Source organism: Ciconia boyciana, chromosome 1, assembly GCF_034638445.1.
Source record: "Ciconia boyciana chromosome 1, ASM3463844v1, whole genome shotgun sequence".
NCBI classification, from domain to species: domain Eukaryota; kingdom Metazoa; phylum Chordata; class Aves; order Ciconiiformes; family Ciconiidae; genus Ciconia; species Ciconia boyciana.
This window is the reverse complement of record NC_132934.1, coordinates 45,501,075-45,518,737: the sequence shown is the minus strand read 5'-3', so window position 1 is coordinate 45,518,737 and position 17,663 is coordinate 45,501,075. Positions and strand designations below refer to the sequence as shown.

The following is a 17,663-nucleotide window of genomic DNA, read 5'->3' as shown; positions in this document are numbered from 1 at the left end:
TTTTCTTTAGCAGATATTCTTATTTTTTGTAAGTCGTGCTTTTGATTAACCTTGATGTTATCTAAATGATCGGTATTGAGCTTCTTATTTGTAATTTTGCCTGTATTTTTGCCTTTCTCTTCCTTCAAGTCATCTCTCCCAACCAAATCAGATTGTGTTTCTCTTTTGTTTGTTTCTCGGGTGGTTTGGTTTTTTTTGGGGGAGGGGGCAAGGCAGAAGGGGGGAGAGGTTATGTAGGAACAGAGCTCTTGAATCTTGTTCCTATTCCCCTTTTTTGTATCCTTTCAAATGTTATCTAATCTGAGTCAGCTGGCTTTAGGTTCTTCATGGTTTTAAGAGAAGCAGCGATTAGAGGTGTGAAGGGAGAGTCTGGAAGGGAGAAGTGGAGCGTGTGCATTCGGCGAGGAAGGGAGAGAAGGGGGGGAGTGGCAGCAGATGGGTAGGAAGCAAGTAAAGAAGAAGCACAGAGATACAGGTCTGAAAGAAAAGGGGAATATATCAAAAAGAGCAAGAAAGTACATTAGGGGAGAGTAAGAATGTATGTGCTATAGATAAAAGCACCTTTTAGTGGAAAATGAAGAAAAACAGGCCAAACTGATGAGGAGAAAAAGAAACAAGATAACGAAAGGGGAGTTTCAAGCTGAGAGGCTGATGGTGATGGCTATGAAAGAGGCAACAGAGACTGTAACAAGAAAAAAAAGAACGAACAAGAAAAAAATCAGATCAGATGGAAAACATGGCACAGAAGTGAAAGACAAAGACTATTACACAAGTAGTGCAGCCCAGACTTCTAATACTAAGATAACAATAATAATGATGTTAATAATAATAACAACTGTATTTTGTAATCTCTCATCTTCATGGAATTCATGGAGAATCTTTTGGTGGAAATGAGAATTGAGATACCTTTGAAGGGTACCAGAACCACTGAGTTATATGAGCAACTGGGCAACAGGATTCTTATGTTCCTATTGACTGGCCTTTTATCTTCACACTGCTAAGGTTCTTTAAATATTATAGTTCCCCATCGGATATTTTCTCCCCTCAGAATGGTTCTATATGTCATGACCATGGTAATACTATGAATCGTAATGGATTTCACCTAAGTAATGCAGTATAGACTCAACATGATGTTGAATTACTAAACAAAATTCATTTTGATTTTAAGAGCATAAGAGCATATTTCAAAGCACATTGACACTTACAAAATGAGAAAACAGTACATTCAAACTAGAAACATTGGGAATAATTTTGCCTTGGTTTTTTTAATTATTCCTGAGTAATTGGCAGCACAAAGCTGCCCTGCCCTGGCACGTACATTTCCGCATCCCAATTCTGCCTCCTCTCCTTCTCAGGGAAGAAAACGCAGGACATTTCACCTGATGGGCACAGCAGACTTCCACACGCCCTCCCTGCCTCATCTCATTGTCCTAGTAATAATCTGACTGAAAACAATAGGATGAGGAAAAATAGTTTTACAAGTTAATTTTCTTGACATTTTTGATTTACAGAAACGTGGGGGAAGTAACAATTATTTAGATTACAATATGAGCGTGTGATGCGTGCAGAATATTTAGGCTGGAAAATCTTGGAGAACTGAAGGTTACCTCCAGACAGAGCTATGAGCTAAAGGTTGTATTGGCCACTTGTGTGTGAAATGCAGCTTTAATTATTATTCTTTCCTTTGTGACGGCGGTCTGCCAGATTTCATCCATCAGTTCTAGTTGAAATACTCCATCACGTCTGTTCAGAATCCTCTAACGGAAGATACAAAACAAGTTGTCTAAAGTTGTCTCTAGTTGCAGCTTGGTAGAGGCAAGAACGTGGTTGTGCTGATGGTGATGCTATACGCTGTTAACTTACAGTGGTGCTGCCTTTCTTCTTTACCACTGCTTACCTAATGTGGATCCACCTGCCTCCCTGCGGGCCTTGTCCATAGCCCTCAGGCAATGTTTGGGTGACCCATGAAGAAATGGAAAATCTTGCTGCTCCAGCTAAAACGGTTAGTCTTTCCACTTCCATTTAAAATGGTTTCAGTGCTCGAAAAAGAACTAGGATGTATCTGCTTTAACGCAGATGCCATGTCTTCTGTAGGATGCTTCCCAAGCATGCCATTAGAAAGTCACAGGGAGTAGTGAAATTGAACTTAAAGAACAGTTACATCATTTCTCAGCAAAAGAAATTACAAACTGTATTGTGATCACAAAAATTGTGTGAACCTAAAACCAGTATTGGAGTTTTACAGTACATAATAGTTTCACTGACAGTGTGAAACCTCATTTAGTGAAATGAAATTGTCGCGGTTACAGGTGCAACATTTCCCCTGTCCTCTACTCCCTAGTACCTTGTCTAAACATAGTTTTATATCTGCTGAAATAGAAAGAAATAAGAAAAGGCTTGAGAACGGTGCATTACACCACTCAGTGTTTTCATTAATGCTGAGTCTTTCATGTCCATACTCATGTATTCATGCTCTTTGATTTAGGGTGCATGGAGTGTGTAATTTATTTATTGATTTTTGTCAAACGTCTCCCTGCTTTGCGGGGACATAAATAAATATTAATAGATTTTATTCAATAGTTCTGACTTTTTTCTTTTACTTGGAACATATGTTATTTTAGGTTTTTAGCATTACACCATAACAAGTCCAGAACAGTGCTTATAAAACATGATACAATCCTACAGTGAGATGTCTGAAAAACCTGTCTTCACTTTGGAAAACTTTATAGTCAGCCCAATCCATAAATGGTGGGGGAGGTACTGAAGCTAGATTTTGATGCAATAAAGACTTATTTCTTAGAAATTTATGCTTGCTATACTATTTTAAGTCTTCTCATGAACATTCATGAAGCAGATTCTCATCAATAATTTTTTTTTACAACTGAGCTCATTTTCAATTTTATTATTGTTGGTAAAGATAAATACAAATATAACAACGCTCAACTAACCAGAAGTAGTGTTGATCCTGTTTAACTGGCCAGCCAGGAAAATACAGTTTTGCCATAAAAAACATTACATAAAAAGCTCCTTTACGATACATTCACAAGAAGACAGCTTTTTATTGTGAATGTTGCAAAATCTAACTAGGAACAAAAAATGGCATCTCTAATGCCCAATTTTGTAAGTAAATGGTTGCGGTTTGATTGTGAAACCATAAAAAGTGTTTAAGATAATGCTGTAAAGTTTCACCAAGCTATAATAATTTTATATCTTGAAAACTTAGCTAGATTTGCCCTACTAAGATTTTATGGGTTTGGTCTTGTAATTTTTAAGGTAGTTTAGCCCAGGGCATTGCCACTGACTGGAGTTATTTTATTGGCACATTTTACATGTATGTTTTCATTTGTACTAGGATTAACATACACATGAAAACCACATCTTTTTATAACTCATTTTTATTGTCTTTACCTGCTTTACTAATTGCTTCCTGCTGATAACACAGAAAGAGTCTGAAGAAGGCAGCTGGGCTCAGGTATGACCCTTTCACATGATTTTTTTGAACAGAAAGCTAGTAATAATATGTATCAATATGTATAGCAGTAAGGAGAGTAAGTAGTAATATGTATAGGAGTATAGTATTGTTGACAGTATCTCAATGATTGAATTATGATCTATACATTTTAGAGTTCTTCTAATACAAAGAAAATATTCCCTGGACAGGTTTGCTACGTAAAGCACAAAGAGGTACCTATGGTGTAACTGTTTTTCTTAAAAGAAATGGCTGCATTCCAGAGACATCTTCTACCTCCCCTCTAAACCTAGAAAAAATATTTTCCTCATTTTTGAGAACAGGCTAATAAAATATGCCAAGAGTTTGAGATCTAACATTTCTAAAATTACACCAGGGTTTTTTTAGAACCATTGTATAAATCATACCCAAGTATCAGTCTACAAATAGTCTTGTATAATTAGGAACAAAATTTTTAACTTTAGCTAGACTATCAATTACGTATATTTTTCAACTTCTTTCTCTAATATATGCACACTCTTACACAATTTTACTGTCTTTACTTAAGGCATTCCTTTTCTCTTCAAAATCTCAGAAGAATGAGAGAGGAGGGGACTATATTTCCCCCATAGAAAATATATCCAGCTCACACTGTGCTATCCTTTTGTCTATAATGACAGGAGACAGTAAAAACAAAACCAAAAGATAGTTAGGCTTGAAAGTGGTGCTCAAAGCTGAGCACGATCCTATTGAGGAGGTGTTAATCTTGCAATTTATGTATGTGTTCTCTTTTCTGTTAAGTTTTAGTAGTACCAAAATAATTGACAATGTGAGATGTCAAATCTATTTATTTTGCATCTTAATTGTGCAACCCATATAAAAATAGCTTAAGATGCATATGTTTTTTTTCATATACTTTCTTCCTCACCCTATTGAAATTTCAGCTGAACAATGAAGTAGCTTAATGCCTGAATGCTAGCTTCTAGGAGGAATCTGGTTTGCTCTTGTCTTAAAGAATTAATTTGTTGAGCTCTGCATATGATGCACTTAGGTTTAAGCTGTTCACAGCTGAAAATATCTCATTAATAGAATGTATTTGGTTACCTGCTCTGACTGATGGTTGAAGACTCATGGTGAACGTAAGCTTGGCTGATAAACAACTGAAATTAACTTTTAGGCTCAAAAGGACTACAGGTGTGTAACCATGAAGTGTCATTAGAACCTATTTAGGAAATCCTAGCCCCTGCTAAACAGTGACACAAATGCCAGCTGATTCCCTGGGGCCATGTTTGTATTACCAAGTTCAGTGTAGGATTTGCCTAGCATAAATATTCTAGAAGGTCAGTCAATTGAAAGCAAGTAAGATTATGAAACCAACACATTTTGATTGTGTAATAAATTTGCTTGCATTTAAAACTCAAAATCGGAACTACGATTTTTTTATTACCAAAAAATTGCTTGAAATTTACAAAGAGAGAAAACAAGACACAACAGGCAAAACTGTTATCAGTAACAAATATCTCACAGTGGCTTCCACCTCCAATGTCAAAACGATGTAAAAATGGAATGTTTTTTTTTAGACAGGATTTCTAAGCTAGGAAGTCTCACCAGAAATGAGCATAGCAGACAGATATTCTGTCTTCAGTCTGTGGTGCAACCTTGAACAAACAAGAATTTAATCTCCACCCCCCCCTTTTTTTTCCCTGTAGACCCTGGCTTACGGTGATATGAACCACGAATGGATAGGTAACGAATGGCTCCCCAGTCTGGGTTTACCTCAGTACCGAAGTTATTTTATGGAATGCCTGGTAGATGCAAGGATGTTAGATCATCTGACAAAGAAAGATCTGCGTGTGCACTTAAAAATGGTGGATAGCTTTCATCGGTATGTTTGCGTAAAGACTACATGTATAAAGACTTTTATGTGTCTGACAAAGTGCTCAGTGCTGCACTGAGAATAAACACACTTACTTTCTGTTGTTCTGGCTTGGAAAAACACACAGAAAAGTGAGTGCTAAGTGTCAGAAATCTGAATTGAGAGAGATTCCTTTAGTTATAGCAACCGCATTGCAATTATGTCTCTCAAAACTAAGATATTGGTACATATAAATTTCATAAAGAGCGGGGAACCATTAATATATAAAGAAAGCCTTGACAATACAGAAACAGTAATAATTTATTAAGTGATTTAAAGTATCAGAAAGTGGTAGACTAAGATTTGAAGCCCTGAGATCTCATAATAATGAAAAGCTATTGTGTGTAGCACATAAAAGCTGTTAACAGTACAAGCAAATTGATAGTTGTTCAGGTTATCATCTAGGGATATAGCCAGGAAGCTAAACTGGAAATACAGAACTAAAGGCATTTAGACTTTAGGGAGAATGATGTTTATGTGACAAGAAGTGGATTTTTTTTTTTTAATGTACTGTCTGATTTGTCACTTTTTTGAGGCCTGATTTGACAAAACATTTCACGGCTCGCAAGGGCTGACCTTTTCTGAATACACTTTTTAATGTTTTGGGTTTCTTATGCTAGAACATTTATTCAAACATACTCATTTTGGTTTTGTCCATTTCATTTTTGAAGTCTGTGGAGTTTTTTTAATGGTTTTGCTGTCCCCTCTGTCCTCAAGATTTGCTACATGGGCACCATGAAACACCTCATGTGAAATGCAGGAAATAAATACATCCTACATATGTTCCCATCTTCAAAATTATCTTTATTAACTCTGTAAATGTTTCTTTTTAAATAACAGAACAAGCTTGCAATATGGAATCATGTGTTTAAAGAGGTTGAATTATGATAGAAAAGAACTGGAAAAGCGAAGAGAAATGAGTCAGCATGAAATAAAAGGTGATAGTTCCTGGGAATGAATACTGGGAATGTTTCTTCTTTTGAAGCTTGACACTATTAACCCCTTGTCATGCCATTTTAGCAAAGCATTTAAGCATGTGCTTTAAGTAAAACTAACGTAAGTCCATCTGTCTTCAGAACACAAAATATCTCCTTAAATTAGGCACAGTTAAGTACTTTGCTAAATTGGGGCTGCAATTCTGAATGGCGGTTTGATACATACATTTTGCTAAATTGGATTCTGGGGACAGATCTTATCCTAGCCTCTTTCAGTCTCAGAAGCAGAAGGCCAAATAGCCAATGGGACGTGCTGGGGGCAACACTGGGAAATCAGAGCACTCAGGACCCTCACACTGTGCTCCTGATTTTGAAAACCTTTGCCTTTGATTTCTGACTTCAAAATGTGTATCACAGAAAATGTTGCTTGGAGGGGTGGCCAGTGAGGCAGTTGACTGGTATGTAAGAATAGTTCCTAACAGAACTGGCATTACTAGATTTAACAGCTGATTTAACAGTATTTTTCTGTGTAAAGCTCTCTAAAACAGTTGCAGGCTCACTGCACCGTTCCTTTTATAGGTAACTATTAGGGTTGTTGTGTTTTTTCCATTATCAGCAGTGAATCCTTTGATTCCTTTAAGCATTTCCAGCTCTAGCAAATACAGCAGTTAACACTTCTCTAGAACAATCATGATTGGAAGAGCTAAAAAAAGGGGGAATTAGAAGGAGGAATGGCTACAGTGAAAGTGTGCATTTGCTCAAGGCAGATAATGGCATGCACTAATGCAAAGCCTTTGACTTGGATCTGGAGGCATCGGTGCCAGTAAGCCCGAGTGGGGTGTAGCTGAAGACTGACGTTGGGGGAATTGGGTATTGGTCTCAAATTCTGGTGTTCCTTCAATGCTAGTCACTGCTAGGACAAGGGTAATAACCCATAGCCTCCTTCACCCATCCTTCACCCTGTCATGCATCAGTCAGTCAGAGAGGGTCCCAAGTGGGACTTGGTCTCGGTGATCCCTGGCTGCCATGCTGTGTTTCAGCCAATCCTCACCCCAAAGTCTGGGATGCTCTTGGTCAGGCGATGGAGAATGCCTGCTCCCAGAACAGCTACATTAGCTGGACTTCTAAGGGTTCAGGAAAAAGCCTCATCACTTAGTAACACAAAACTCAGTATTATGTTTCCCACTCACAAGTATAAAGATCAGTATAAGTAATTTTCTTTTAATCTTAGGGGCAGGGTAGGATACTTTTTTTTGTAATAGCCAAATCCTCAAAAATGGTTTCCTAGCTCATTTTGTTGCCTTAGCTTTATGATTGGCATGGACCTTAACAGCTCACCCAGCTCTCAACTAAAAATAGTTTTAGTCTCTAAAAATGTGAACTCATCGATTGCTTTATGGCATGTTATAAAATGGTAGGTGCTGACCCGACTCTCAAAATGTTTAATGCAAAACTCTCCAGTGAAGCCTTGAGGAACGGGTATTTCTCCTGTGCCCTTGCACTGTTAAACTGTAAAATCTTGCCTAAAAATTGAAAAGGGTATCTATACGAGGCGGGAGGAATTGCATCCTGGAGATGATTTCTGGAGGCACCTTTCCCCTTTGGAAACACTATTTAGAATACATATTTAACTTGAAGGTAGCTAAAAATCACACCGTTGCTCCCACACCTTGGGTTTTGAATAGGAGATATTGAAGCCATTAAATTTATATGAAGAGTTTCCTGGTATTCCAGCAAATAAAGCAGTATGACATCCGCAGTGCATGCACAACCTGTATAGTTGGGAAGTTACGGGGCAACAGGAGACTGAACTGGTGTTATGTCCTTACAGATGTGCTGGTATGGAGCAATGATCGAGTCATACGCTGGATACAAGCTATTGGCCTCCGAGAATATGCAAATAATATTCTAGAAAGTGGTGTACATGGTTCACTTATAGCACTGGATGAAAACTTTGATTACAGCAGTTTAGCTTTATTATTACAGATTCCAACACAAAACACCCAGGCAAGTTTGCTCATGCTACTTCTGGTTATTCTGTACCCATTATTGCCTTTTACTGCTCTTCAACCATTTTAATTTTTTACTTTGGTATCTCTAGGCACGGCAGATCCTTGAGAGAGAATACAACAACCTTTTAGCACTAGGAACTGAAAGACGACTTGAGGAAGTAATTAATTTTATTTTCAGTATTTATAAAATATCACAGTAAAATATAAAAATCAAACTGAATGCATGAAGACATGTTAATTTGCACATTGTTAAAAAGAGTCAGTTACAGCTTTAAGAAAAAATTAGGAAATGCCAGTCAAGGGTTTTAAAGTAACCTCAGTATGGCTACATATTAATATCATTTTGGATGCTAAATTTGACACTGCACTCTTACCTTAAGATGAACATTTTCCATAGAGGAAACATGCAGAAAAGAGTGGAAGTTTCACTGGCCAGAGCAAGTGGCAGGGGAGGATGCTTGTGCAACCTGTTCTTTAGGACATTTACACCCTTTCTTTAAAAAAAAAGGAAGAAAGAAGAAAAGTGGATTTTTGGTGGGGGGTTTATTTTTGGTTCTTCAGAGTTTATCAATATGTAATAGAGTGGGATTTGGGGCAGTTATGTAGGATAGGGAATCTCAAATCCACCTATGGAAAATATTCATCTAAAGGTAAGAGTCCAGTGCAAAAATGTTCAAGTCCTGGACTTCTGCATGTGAGGAAGAATAAAACTTTTAAGGACTTGCTGAAAATGTGAGATGCCTATGAATTCTGTGCATGCACATGAGTGTTTAATTCTTTATTAGCACTTTACGTAAGCCTCCTAATGCAGTAACAAACCACTGCACTTTCTGTCACCGTATTTGGAAGAGATCTGACTTTTAAGTTCTACTTTAGCTGATACTAAAACCCTCTACTATATTGAGCCAGAGATTTAAGAAGAGTTTTCCACCCTAACATTTGATATTTCTAAAGCATTTACTTTTACAAGAGCGTCTCAAACACAGTGCAGTACTGGATGCAGTGCAACAGAGGAGGGTAGTTGTGGAATACATTTGACAGTGGGAGAAGCAGCAGACAGCAGGATACTTAATCAAAAAATTTCATTTTGCTTTATCGAGTACAACTCTGTGTGTTGACAGAGCGATGACAAGAACTTCAGACGTGGCCCCTCCTGGCGACGACAGTTTCCTCCGCGCGAGGTTCACGGGATCAGCATGATGCCGGGCTCCTCCGAAACGCTGCCAGCTGGGTTCAGATTAACCACAACATCAGGGCAGTCACGGAAGATGGCGACTGATGGTATGCAGTCATTTCTGCACTTACTGTTGAAAAGCAAGAGGCTTATTCTAGCATGCTAAATTGACTTTTAGTGCATGTCTGTCTTGCACCGGAACAGCTGCGGTCACCTAATTTGTATAAGGATGAATGGAGTCTGGGAGAGTTGAATTAGGGAATGGAAAAACACCAACTTGGCATACTATCCAGTTCTAAGCAAATGTTTCAGCTCATTAGTCTTTCTAGCAGGTGGAGTGTATTTTAGAGAATGAACTTAGAAAGGGCTATCACCTTTATTTTCCTATTTGACTTTCAAACTAACTAGCTTAGCCTTGACCCTCAAATAACTCAAGTTGCTAACAATTAATAAGAATCCAATGGGTAGTGTTAGCCAATACTGAATTTCAGGTACTAATTGAATTACTGTATACCAGTCTTAATTTTCTCTGGAAATCTTTTAACTTCCAAAAGAGGTACTAACTCAGCAATGATTGGAAAAGTAACAAGCAGATCATAATCAAGTAAAATTTAAAAATCATTGTAAGAGGGCCGGGAGAAGGGACGAATCCCATTGCAGCTATTTCTTCAGGTATATGGATGATAAAGCCACGTATACCCGCCTGAAGTTCTGAGAAGTACCAGTACACAGATTGGCCCATTTCAAATACTGCTGTTTATTTCCTCATGAGAGAATTTAGGTCCATGAATAGACTTGTCTCAAAGTCATTTAATACACTGCTTGTAGTGCTTACATTCTGTAACCCTTGAATGAACTTGGTATGACAATATTGCCATCTAAATTCCATTAAAGTTTCTCACCTTTAAAAACCATACTTTTAGTTGCAGTTACAGATGGAATTAATTTACTGATTGCATCACTGAATTCCATTGACTCCACTGCTCATGCGCACGCTTTGCTTTTAATCCTGCACTTTTTGGCAATGATGAAGCTGTAAGACAAGAATCCATTCCAAGGCAAATTCCATGTACAAATAAAGGTACTAGCTCCCTAGGCATTTCCATGGCCCACATTACTGTAGTAGCAAAGAACCTTACAAACATTCATGGATTTAATCTTCTAGCCATGCTATGATGTAGAAGATATTATTCCCATTTTACAGATGGGGAACTAAGGCACAAGGAAGATTTAGTGATTTACTTGAGGTCTTCCAGACAGTTTATTATTGAGCTGGGTACTGAACTCAGTACTCTTAAAGGTAGGTAACTTTGAACTAGGAATGTCTTCATCCAAGATTTGGCTTCCTATCTCCCAGCACTAAGACTGCTATAGTATTTAAACAGCATGATAGGTACAGTATTAGGACTTCCAACAAATTAAAGATATAATTGAGTTTTAAACTGTATTCACTTAAGACAGATTTCAATAGTACACCAGACATGAAAAAACTCTGAGTTCTGAAATAGACCATGCCCAGATCATGTTATAGAAAGCCACAGAGCAATTTACTAGCCACCCTTCCAGTGGGAAACAGACTGATTATTTTCTTCATGATTCTAAAGAGGTTCTGGTTTGTTTCTTTTTTTTGCAATTTGCAGTTGCTTCATCACGACTGCAGAGGTTAGACAGCTCAACAGTTCGCACATACTCATGCTGACAAGGCCTAGCAAAGAAGCCAGCACTGAATTGTTGTGAGTATTCATAAGGGGCCATCATGAAAGCTCTTTATAACTGTACACTACACCCAATATTCCTTGGCATTATTCAAGCAAGAGCCAGCATGGAGCAGAGGACCCAACTCAGACTCACTAGGGTGGTCATTTGATCACGACAACAGTCTCAAGCTCAGTCCAGGAGATGCTACGCTATCCTTTTCCCCATCTCAAACAGCAGGTTCTTTCTGCTCAAACCACTTTAGCAGATAAGACAAAAGTTTTCAGACAACTTTGTTCATATGATAGCTCACCAACCATAACGTTATTTTGTACACTCTCAAACTTAAAGCTAGAATTGGAGAGACAGCAGTATACACAGGGAGTGAATTTATGAGAACTTGAAGGAGTTCTACCAGGAGCTAGGGAGAGAGGGGGGGAAAAGCTAGTAAAGCAGAAGAGATTTACTTTTTTTTTTTTTTTTAATAAGAGATATGGCTCAATTTAGAACATCAGGTAGCTGCATAAAACTAAAACAAAGCTTCCCCTATACAGAAAATCTTCCAAAGTTTGCAGAGATTCTTGCACTTCTCAAATCATTCAGAATTGACTGGTGGCAAAGAAAGTATATTCTGAACTGGATGCAACTTTGGATCAAATCTAGTACTGGAATCATGTTGCATTTCTCACCCCTTATCTTTTGAACATGGCTATGGATCTCACAGATTCACTCTTCCAGAGTTCTGCAGAAATACATTGTTTTCTGCTACATCACAAGTTTTGCAAAAAATGCTAACATGATGAGCGCTTTCATCAATATGGCACCATTTCATGCTAATATTTTCTCAGTAAAACAGTTTTCTTTTCCATTTAGTTATTCAGGAGATTGTAGGGGACCTGGAAAGAATACTTGGATAGCACCAAAACCTCACCAAGCATTAAACATGCTTCGATAGCTGTTACATATTGTAGGCAAGACATGCCAGGATCTACAAGAAAGTCATTTTTTTAGATTCTCAAGACTGGGAGAGGCTTGGGGCCATCAAGATATTACTAATTCTGGGCATGTTCAAAAAGTGCTTAGGAACAGCAAATGTTACCAGTGGAAAACGTAGATTGCTCAGGATCTTACTGATGACATGAGCCTTACTTCATAGATCTTCAGGAGACTGCAAGAGTATAAAATCTTAATCTGGTAGAAAAGGGAACCATCCATGCCACCACTGAAAAATAAGCACAGGAATTTATTTTTTTTTTCTATAATAGGTAAGTTTAGCAGCTGGTCCTACAAAGATGATGATGAAGCATGTAAACTATATAAATCATTTTATGTGTACATATGTATAGATTAGAGCTTGGTGTTATGTCAGTAAAGTCAATGACAGTACTCTCACTGAGTTCAGTGGGGGTAGAGCTGATTGCAGAGATGCCTATCTTTTCTCCTCTATGCTTCAGAATTGCAATGTTAAAAGCAATTAAGTATGACCAAGACATTAAGTTCAAACACCAAGCTATCTATTAGGCCAACAGTAATGGGCCAGGCACGTGAGGTGATATTTTCCAATAGGTTTGAAGAGTGCAACAAGGGCAGAAATTGAAAATTGGTATGTTAACAAAAATTAACTTAAGATTATATAAACTGTTTATTCCCACTGTATTGAAAAATTGTCTAAAAAGTAGCAATCCACAAACAGGAGTAAAGTAGCAAACTTTGGTGGCACTATATGTATATGGGAGTTATGTATTTTGAGCAAAAAGATGTTTATACAAAGTTATACAAGCTATACAAGTTAACTTCAATTTCTACAGGAATATTAATAGTGTTTCAAGTATCAGTGCTACGTATCGCATTGGTACTTGCTGCTTATCCGCTAGTCTGCCAATTACACTCTACTCTTAAATGCTTGAGAGCTCTATAAGAATATCAAATTTACATCTAAATTGTAAAGGCTAATATATGAGGATGACTAACACTCATATACTACTATTTCTTTTCACTTACCATATACTCCTTTTAAAGAAGCAACAAGATGTTGTGAACTAGAACTTTAGTATATGCACTATTCATAAGTGCAATTTCAAAATGTCATGTGGGTTAGAAACCAAAGAGCAAGTTAAAAGAATTTTGGATTTCAGTAAATTATATAAAAATATGCAGGGAAAAGATTTCCTTCATTACTATATCAAACTTGAAAACTTAAACAAATTACCTGAATCTCAAGGATGAATGCATAAACAAAACCTGCTTATATGGGGGATGTGAAGTTGGTTGAAGGGCAACAGAAGAGTTTTCAGAATTTTGTGATCACAGTTCCTGAGTAACAGTTTCTTCATGGAAGGAACTGATTGATACTCGGACAAAAGGGAGGAGTATTCATTACAACATGCCTCCTGACATTTTCCAGATCCAGGTCGGACTGAGACCCAGGCTTGTAACACCTTACCTAGAATACATCAGTAGTTGTGTGACTAAACCTTCTGCATGCATAGAATCAGGGACTGATTCTAAGTAAGAAGCAGAGGGGATGGATAGCTGGATGAGCTATCATACAACAGCAATATAAAATAATTTTTTTAATACTGAAGGGGAATATGCATATGGAGAGTAGACTGAAAAGAGAGCTGCAAACAGGTTGAATGTGGAACAAATGGGATGGCCTGTGATCACAGCAGGATGCAGATTCCTGCATTCTGCTACGCACCTTTCTTACAGAGAATGTCAAAGCCTTGTATTTCAAAATACCAACAATACCAATTAGGTAAAACCTTACAGTCTCTTAGGGTGTTTCTTCACAACACATTGTGGGTTCAATTCCTGTGGTTTCAAGTTGCATTTCAGGTATTTTTTTAAAAACATCTGTTGAAACCACCATGACAAGCTGCCAGAAACCATGAACTGACATTCTGAGAACAGTTACATGAGCATGCTCTGCGCAGCCTAGTTTGAGTGCACTCTCAAGATCAGCAATTTAAGAACACTTAAGACTGCTGGTGTCTGGGCATTTAATCTTGCAAAGTTTACCACAGAGCACATGGGACGGGACAGGCTCTCTGCTGTGGTGGCTGTATGTTGCCCAGCTGAGCATCTGCAATGCCATTACACAGCCAGTGGATTTGGCAGTCACACTGTCTAAGCTTTCCCAACACTTCTCTCTTATGAAATACTTGTCACCACCAAGTCAGAAGGCTCAGCCAGGACAGTTTTGTTGCCACAGGCTGGGGCAATAGAACATACTAGTTTCACTTTTCTTCTAATGAAATGTCAAAGGAGATTTGTTAAAATCAACTATGTACTTTACAAATCCTCTCTGGAACCCTTCATCGATAAAGACAGATGGAGAAGAAGAGTTCCAAAAAGATGTGAACGATAATCTGGAAACAGCTGGTCCATAGCAAAGAAATCATCAGGGTGGAAAAAGATAAATGCCAGCAAGCTGCAGTGAACAAGGAGAATCACAGAGTTTATCAACAAGGTCTATACACTTAAAATATGTGTTCAGCCTTCTGCCAAACAGGCAAAAGTCTACAGATGCAGGAAACTAACCCTAGTGCCGAATCAAAACATCAAGAAAACAACTGTCAAATGAACAGAAGCAGGAGTTTGTTTTGATCTAGGACAAGAATCAGTATACATTAGTAAAGATTAAAATGCATTATTAATAGATTTATGTTGCAGATCTAAAACAACATCTAAAATGCATGTCTCCCTCAGATACTCAAAACTCATGTTTTAGTAAACCATGCAATAGCTTAGTGCTATAATATTTTCTGGTGTCATTGCATCCTAGACCAAATTAGAATCAAAGAATATCGCTAATTAATGTTTGTTTATTTTTTTCCCTTAGATGTCATCTCTTTCTTCTACTTTACCTGAAGTGCACTACCACTACTTAGGAAAAAGAGCATTAAAACTCTCTGCAAGAACAGGGTAATAGGGAAGAGAACACACAAGGTGTATCAGACAAACAGATATGATGTTCCTTTCATGTACTGGTTAGTTTAAGACAAGAGTAAAAAAATACCTAAATTACTATTAAAAAAAGAAAAACAAAACAACCTCCCCCTTTCCTCTCAGCATCTCTGTCATCAGAAATTTGGCAGTAGTGCACACATCCAAAGCTTTTATCAAATGAAGCCACTCATTTTTACATTGTTCCATCTGTTTTATTGTAAAATACTAGACATTTACGTATTTACTGTGTATGTATTTCTTTTAAAATGTGTAAGTCTTATGTAAATGGATATAAATATGATTTTTTAAAAATAAAATCTATGGTACATGGGGTCTCAGTGCAAACATTTGACAATACAGTGTCAATAATACTGTTTGTATCTTTCCATTCCACCATTTTTACAGTTTTTGGATTGTAACAGTCAAATGAATATGTTTAGCAGAGTTAGAAGCTTCAACATGTTCCTACTGAGAAAATCTGTCAATATTTAAAGTTGAACACCTGCCTCTGATGATGTATAATAGAATGACGTAACCTGGAACTGGAGCCAAAATGGACCTCTAAAGACAAAATGGAAATGTCAGATATCTATAGAGAAGCACCATGATGGCTCACCTCTTAACAAATAAACCCAGAAGAACTGTTTACAAAAAAAAAAAAAAAGGCAATTTAATAAAACATGATTTATACAAAAAACAAAAACTTTCTTCTATGTTACCTGCGGACCAAGAAGAATCTTGCTTTACCAAGAGCCACCTTTTCGTTCCAGGATCTTCAGACACCAGCCAGCATTGGAAAATTAAATCTAATATTTGCATAGAATCAGATTCTCGTTTCCAGATATATTCAACAAAGAAAATGAAAGAAAAGAGAAGCCAATCCCCACCATTTCTTCATTATAACAGGGCATTAGACAGGCTCCTGTCTAACGTTATGTTTTTAGCCAAGATGGCCTTGCTGAGACTTCACAGAAGTCAGTTTTATCAGAGGAAATAACTGAAAGACAGAGTGATTAACATATAGTGTATAAAAGTTTAGAAGAGCAACTATTACCTGCTGTGGCTTTATTTGGTGGTGTTATTGTTGTTTATTCTTTGTTTAAATGGGAAGTTTCAAAGTAAGACCTACTTAATAGTCATTTACCTATTTGCTATTTTTCTGCTGCTTGATCTTAGCTCAAGACCTGTCTTTTAGTTATTTCTTTTAGCAGTTTGATCTGCAATGTTTGCACGTACATAAACATTTGTTTTGTCTATTTTCATTTGGCAAACTTCAGTCAATCAGATGGTGAAAGATTTTTCTCCCCCAATGTCAATAAAAAGGAATTCAGTGCTATTTGTGTTTATAAGTCTATTAAGCTTGGTACGTAGTAGCATTAAAATAGTTGGATGCCAAGTACTTCTCACAGCTAAGCGTAAGCACGTTTTGCCACTAACAGGTATGAGTTACGATGGATTTGCTGGTCAGAATCTGCCACGAGAGGGAGCACTGAACTTGCTGATGGGTGCGATACGATGGCTTGGGTTAGCACACAACTGTATAAAGACATGGCTCTTTTACGTACAGTCGTCGGGCTTAACCGACATCGTTGCTGATGTTCCTTCTTCTCCTCCCTCAGCCTCCTTTTGCATTATTTTAGCCCAGAATGTCACGAAGTAAAGCAATGCAAACACCATTTTCAGTGGTTGCAGTATCATTTGAATACACTTCCCCTTGTAAATGCCAGCTCCCATTTTACAAAATTTCTTTTTCAGCCCGTAGTGTCACAGCTCACGCTCAAATTCAGGGGCAGAGGGGAGTGAGGTGTGTTGGGGAAAAGGAACGAGCAAGATCTTGTGACCAAAGCTGCAGGTATCCTGCCCTAGGAGTACAGCACCCCCAAATTATTTATTTCCACAGTGGAAGAAACCAGACCAGAACAATTTTTTTTTTTTTTTTTTAAAGAGTATTACCATGACTTCAGTTTTGATCTAAGGCCAATATATGAAAATCTCCTAGTCTCCCCCATATGAGCTGAAGCTCTGCTCCCATCAGCTAGAAATTGTGGCTATGTTAAGTGTTGTCTACTTGGCTCTGACCCTTTCACTATACCAGGAATAATTACTACATCAACCTCTTCCAGACATATTTCAGTAACTCCCTGACCATTCAAATTTACCCACATGCTTCTCTCTAAGAACAAAATTAAGAAAATTAGTGCTCTCCTACCACTTCTTAAATGGGCTTGTTCTTCCTTGATGGTATAACCAGGTTGCTGGGCAGCACCAGAGCCGTGCACAGGAATGACTACTCCTCCCTAAAGCTGTAGACAAAGCACTCTGCAATCACAGTTCCTCAGCAAAACGCTCCTCTGGAAAACAAAAGCAATGCCTGTGAAACAACTATTTTTCCCATACTCTACTGCTGCAATAAGGTGGCTTTCTTTGTCTGGGTTTTCCGAATGCTGATGAATGAGACATTTGGAATTTCTGGAATCCTCCACAGTACTAGGGTGGTAGCAGAGTGAGTACACCTGACCACTGTGCCCCTCTC

At 37.8% G+C, this 17,663-nt stretch overlaps 2 protein-coding genes across 11 annotated transcripts in view; one reads left to right on the top strand and one right to left on the bottom strand.

The window, feature by feature from the left end:
• The window catches only part of PPFIA2 (PTPRF interacting protein alpha 2), a 357,296-nt gene extending 341,964 nt beyond the window's left edge, over positions 1–15,332 (top strand). For 5 of the 6 annotated variants that reach the window (XM_072864453.1, XM_072864432.1, XM_072864428.1 and 2 more), the window contains 9 exons: positions 1,940–2,002; positions 3,443–3,472; positions 5,158–5,333; positions 6,204–6,301; positions 8,130–8,305; positions 8,400–8,468; positions 9,432–9,591; positions 11,125–11,217; positions 15,024–15,332. In XM_072864453.1, the coding sequence (XP_072720554.1) occupies positions 1,940–2,002; positions 3,443–3,472; positions 5,158–5,333; positions 6,204–6,301; positions 8,130–8,305; positions 8,400–8,468; positions 9,432–9,591; positions 11,125–11,183 (831 nt within the window). In that variant the 3' untranslated portion in view covers positions 11,184–11,217; positions 15,024–15,332. Of the gene's footprint in view, positions 1–1,939; positions 2,003–3,442; positions 3,473–5,157; positions 5,334–6,203; positions 6,302–8,129; positions 8,306–8,399; positions 8,469–9,431; positions 9,592–11,124; positions 11,218–15,023 lie in introns of those variants that run through there. The other variant, XR_012042987.1, reaches the window with a different exon arrangement.
• ACSS3 (acyl-CoA synthetase short chain family member 3) overlaps positions 8,499–17,663 on the bottom strand; it is a 99,438-nt gene continuing 90,273 nt past the window's right edge. Inside the window, exons 17-20 of one of the 5 annotated variants that reach the window (XR_012042990.1) lie at positions 17,340–17,481; positions 15,850–15,936; positions 10,387–12,401; positions 8,501–9,614 (exon numbers count right to left, since the gene is read on the bottom strand). The gene's annotated coding sequence lies outside the window, so the exon portion shown is untranslated. Of the gene's footprint in view, positions 12,402–15,849; positions 15,937–17,339; positions 17,482–17,663 lie in introns of all 5 variants that reach the window. The other 4 variants (XR_012042995.1, XR_012042996.1, XR_012042997.1 and 1 more) reach the window with 4 other exon arrangements.